Below are 5193 nucleotides of genomic sequence, written 5' to 3'. Positions count from 1 at the left end.
CCCCACTCCCCCGGCCCCGCTCCTGGGTCACTTACCCAACTAGGTCAGGATGTATCAGTTGCATCTGGCTTTCCAGCTTGTTCTTATCGGCCCTGAGCAGCTGGAATCAACAACAGAGGAGCAGAGGGTGACTCAGTGTTTTAGATGTTCAGGGGTCAACGCTACAACGCGCTCATATCTGTCTTCAACACCAGGCTTTGGTTCAGTGTGTGTGAAGATCAGCAGGTGGTCCCATTCCCAGAGATAGTCTGTACAGTAGTACTCCTGGTACTCCCAGTTTAAAGTTACAAATATTACCTTTATAAATGTAATTAAAAACGAATTACAGTGTAATTTATTTTTTAATTTATATTTACGTCGTCAGTTCCTACGGCTCTTTCATCACCGTAGCTGATTGTATTACACGACAAACCAAACCAAGAGCTTACACTAATGACTTCATAACCTTAAGAAGTCATTATCTAAACAGCCAATTACAGAGTTTTAAATTTGAAAATCCTGACAGCTCCAGGATGTTGATATGCTGTAACACACACACCTCTATGACAGAAGAGTATTCCTCCATGGCTGCCTTCAGCTCCCTGATCTGTCTGCTTTTCTGTGAGAGACGGGAAAAAAACAACATAAAATCAATCATCAATCTAGTGATGTCAGATATTAACTTTTTTTTGCAGATATCTGATGTGGCAATATTGTCTGATCTAAAGAGTGAAAACCAATACATGCAGCTGATTTTCTCCAAAACTGCGATAAACATCTCAGCATCATTTGGAGAAAACCCAGGCATCAAATGATCAGGTTTTAATTATCGGAGAAAAAACAAAACAGTAACGATTCTGACAGCTAATACAAAATTTTGCTAAAATCAGGACAATAATATGAGTCGGCCAATATTATCGGACATCCCTAATTGAATTAACTCTGGATTCTATACACAATCAGACCAAAGAAAGTGCTCACCTCCTGCACCACCGTCTCCTTGTCACTCACAACAGAATCGAAGGAGTGAATTTGCACCTGAAGTCAGACAGAGAAAAGAAAAAGAAAAAACAACAACAATGTGGTGACGTGTCCAAAGAGACAGATGTTGAAGACACAGATCGACATTTGAATCACTGATCAGTTCCACCTGGAGGTCAGCGTTGGTGTCACACAGTTCCGTTATCCTCCTCTGAAGATCCTCCGTCTCCACGCTGACCTTAAAGTTCTGTCAACGACCAACAGGATATAGAGTTAGTGGAGTCGTTTACACATCTCTGTGGAATAAATATACACTAATGCAGTGTTTCCCAACCTTTTTTGGGCCACGGCACATAACTAAGGAAAGTAAGGAAAAACCCCAGGACACAGCACAAAACAAAAATCTCACAAAAAGTATATATGATAAAATATAGTAATATTCTAGTTTAAATTTACTAAAAAATGTACTCCTGTTGAGTTGAAGACAAAGCTAATATACTGGCAGGAATTGAAGAAAGACACAACAGCTTTGATAATATTCTTAGTTTTAATAACCATCTGCTGCCACCTAGTGGAAGAGGATTTTTTCCCACGGCACACCTAATGATCACAGTGGTTGGCAATCACTGCACTTAGGATTTGGATCACATGTTCCGCCCATAACCTACTGCTAACCAAGAAAATGATGCATCGATGCTAAGAAGTCAAAACTGACTCAGATATTTGTGTGAAAAGTAAAAAGCTGACATGTTGGATAACAAACAAACGTGCGTCACTAGTGAGTATTTGGAAAGTGAAGTACCTCTTCCTGCAGAGAGGCGATCTTGGCAATTAGTTCCTGGTTCTCTTTCTCCTGCAAACACAGATATATTTATAATGTGGAAAATAAAATACATTGGAAAGACTAACGCTTCAAGACCAAATTCAAGGCTCGGGGGCCAGATCTGGCCCAGCAACAAGTTCAAGACAGGCCTGAGACAACCCTTGTTGTTTGAAATGATTTTTCTTCTTGGTGTGTTACTATGTATAGTCATGCATTTATTATTTTAACAAATGTATGAGTAAACGCTATAAAATTCTGTAAAATGCCACATCTGCTAAAGTTATTACCAGCTCAAAATTATTATCATCATGATTGTAGACCTTTCTTAAAAACTGTATTTGCTCATAAACAAAAATGAAAATCCTTGAAAACAAGTTTTGATATCTGTTGTAATTAATTGAAGTTTAATTTAAATGTATGTTTCCTAGTATAAAAATGCATGATTTTGATAGGGCTTTTAAAAATAATAGCATTATTTTGGTAAATGTGTCCAATCAGAATTACATTTTGACAGACACTGTATATCCCATACTTCCACCGTCCAATCACTAAACATTGCTCTGAAACATGATTTAATTTATTTAAGCAGATAAAACCCACTGACATCAAGATCTCCACAGAATAAACTGTTGTTTCCCTCGTGTTCATCGACACGATTCAGTGCGGACTTGTTCACATTTGTATATCTATATTTAAAAAAAAAAAAAAATCATCACTTACCACATTCTTGCTGTGGGCCGAGGCACGAGCTCTTCCCTCCTCGGTGCAACTCAGTGTTGCCTTCATCTCCTCCACCTCCTCCTTCAACAGCTTCTCCTTCTGGGCCAGCTGCTGTTGACTGTTGGACAAAGAGTAGGTGTTTAAAAAAAAAAAAAAAAAAATCAATATAAGCAACAATAAATAGAGTCAGAGTCAGAGCATGCACAGTTACTGGGCCTTACACCCTAGCTTGGTTACGTAGCTCCTCGTTCTCCTCCGCCAACTTCTGGTTGGCGTCCTCCATGCCCTCCACCACCTGCTTCAGCTTCCTCACTTCCTCCTCCAGCTTCTGGTTACACATCTGGAGATCGGCGACGCAGTATACCAGCTCTGATGTTTCACTGGAGGGAGACGGGGGTGAGGAGAGGTAACCCAGAGACGAACAGGACTTAGGGACATGTTGGACACACACAGACGTTCTGACATTTGACGCCGTTATTTCACTCACAATTCTACTCTGGAGGCCTCTCCACCAAAGGCCTCCAAACTCCCTGAGGTCATGTTGAGGAGCAGCGATCTCCTTGCTGAAAGACACACACACAGTTAGAACATCAACACACAGATCCGAGTGTAATCTTTAAATCAGTCTAATGTAAACACTCACCAGACAAACGCTCTTTCAGTTTCACCGAGTCTTGAGTCGTGCTGTCTGTTTGTTCATCGCTGCAATGACAGAAGCGATGACATCACTATTTTTTCTTTTTTTCTAATCTTTGCCTGAACTCTGTAACTGACTGACTGGTGACTTTTTTTTTCTTTTCTCCCCACACAGATACCTGACGCTGCGACAGTCATCAATCCACTCCCTCATGACGGCGTGGTAGGTGTCCAGGTCAATGGAGACGTCCTTGTGCTCCGGGTCCAGCATGTTGCACAGCTCGTCCAGACCGCTGTCCCCGGAGCTTCGACTCGTGGTGTGTCTCAGGTAGTCGACAATGTGGGAGACGTACACTTTACCTGGCAACAAGGCGTCGACAGCAAAACAAGGAATTTGAGGAACCTTCTGGGAGATTTGTGTTTTTGGTAAAAGTATAGAAATTAAAAAAAAACGGCATTTATTTAAAGACAACCATTTGCACGACAAGCTCTCGTGGACCACAGAAAATGAGGTGACAGGATTTTGACCCGCGAGCCTCGAGTGAGACATGTGCTGATGTACAGTGCTTTTCTAGGAGTTACAGTTTAGCCTCAAAACATGACACAAAAACAGGAAAAAATTACGTCATAAATGAAAGAAAGAAATATACAGCTGCTGTAAAACACTGCTCTGAAAGAAAAACACATTGTAAAATTTGCTTAGAAGTTCTAGAAAAAGACCTCCATCGCAGGTCATCTGACCCAGAAGAAAACAAAGATCATTTATACTCGTACTACTGCGATACTAGTACTGACACTGGCTGCTGGAAAACTAAATGTATTATTTTTGTATGAAAGAGTACACAATACTACCTTAATTATTTGTATTGTTTTTATTGTCTATTCATGTTTTTTTCTTGGAACGGGTCGTACAAAACTAAATTTCGTATCAACTTCCCTGGTGCATATGACAATAAAGAGATTCTGATTCTGATTAAAAAATAGCCTTAATGACTACTGTGTATTAGTGTGTGTATGTTTGTGTGTACCTCGACGCTGTGTGTCACAGGCGTGGAAGATGGTGTCCAGGAGGTTCTCCTCACAGATGAGGCTGATTTCTGCCATGTTCTCCTTCTTGCGTTCGGAGGCCATCGAGACTGCTCCACGTCCAAGTGGAGAAAGAAAACAAATACAAACTGTACTCAGCCGTGAAACACGTCAGGCACATGATACAACCTGAGGCGCAGTAAATACTGCAGTGAACAGTCTGACACACACACACACACAAACACACTCCATTACAGAAACAGCAGAATGTGAGAAGGATAATGTAATAAAGTACAAAAGTACAAAGTTTGTAATTAATGCATTTATCTTCTTCTCACAAGTGTATTTGACAAATACCTCAGAGCGGTGACATTAGTGAGAAATCATCAGGTGTACTGTGACAAATTGTTTAATTTACTGCAAATAATCTGTCTTTGTCCATCTATAAAGTGTCTATAAACAACAATAAAAACACCCTTCCACTGGGTGGCAGCAGATGGTTAAAACAATAAAATATATCTGTTGAAGGAGCTCATGTTTCTTTCTTCAATTCTTGCGCATATGTGTTCAACTAAACAGGCACAGGTTTGGTAAAGAGTGAATCTACTGAGTAAATTGAATTGAATTCTGAATTAACCAAAAAAAAAAGCAACTTACAACTGACACAGTGTGTACATGTACTGATATGTACTGTATAAACATACTGTACCTCCGTCTCCCATGGACAGACGTTTGACAACCAGGGCAGGATAGGGCAGGTCACACTCCATGGGGTTTGTTGTTGCGTCTGAGGAGCAGAAGTTCAGGTTGTAGGACATGGAGTTGTGACTCGGTGTGAAGGTCCGAGACAGTAACGGACTCCGAGTCTGCTCCTCGCTCTCAGACTGAGGTCCTCGAGTGAAGGTAAAGTAAGGAGAGTCTTTGGCTTGTGCCGTCGGCGTCGAACAGTACCGCTGCCATGTTCTCAGCTGCTTGCCGTCGCTGCCCTCGGCTCCTCTCCTCTCTCCCAGAGTGCTGGTGATGGTGTA

The 5193-nt window shown here is 41.2% G+C and overlaps 1 protein-coding gene across 1 annotated transcript in view; it reads right to left on the bottom strand.

The window, feature by feature from the left end:
* Window positions 1-5193, bottom strand: part of lrmp (lymphoid-restricted membrane protein) — a gene marked incomplete at its 5' end in the record, with an annotated part of 22737 nt that extends 17544 nt beyond the window's left edge. The window contains 12 exons of the mRNA XM_025057160.1: window positions 36-100; window positions 539-598; window positions 961-1017; window positions 1130-1207; window positions 1763-1813; window positions 2504-2621; window positions 2725-2883; window positions 2991-3066; window positions 3147-3205; window positions 3319-3499; window positions 4168-4275; window positions 4875-5193. Of these exons, the coding sequence (XP_024912928.1) occupies window positions 36-100; window positions 539-598; window positions 961-1017; window positions 1130-1207; window positions 1763-1813; window positions 2504-2621; window positions 2725-2883; window positions 2991-3066; window positions 3147-3205; window positions 3319-3499; window positions 4168-4275; window positions 4875-5193 (1331 nt within the window). The remainder of the gene's footprint in view (window positions 1-35; window positions 101-538; window positions 599-960; window positions 1018-1129; window positions 1208-1762; window positions 1814-2503; window positions 2622-2724; window positions 2884-2990; window positions 3067-3146; window positions 3206-3318; window positions 3500-4167; window positions 4276-4874) is intronic.

Source organism: Cynoglossus semilaevis, chromosome 8 (genome assembly GCF_000523025.1).
Source record: "Cynoglossus semilaevis isolate Cse_v1.0 chromosome 8, Cse_v1.0, whole genome shotgun sequence".
In the NCBI taxonomy this organism is placed as follows: domain Eukaryota; kingdom Metazoa; phylum Chordata; class Actinopteri; order Pleuronectiformes; family Cynoglossidae; genus Cynoglossus; species Cynoglossus semilaevis.
Note: the sequence above shows the minus strand (reverse complement) of the source record. Positions and strands in the feature narration are given on the sequence as shown.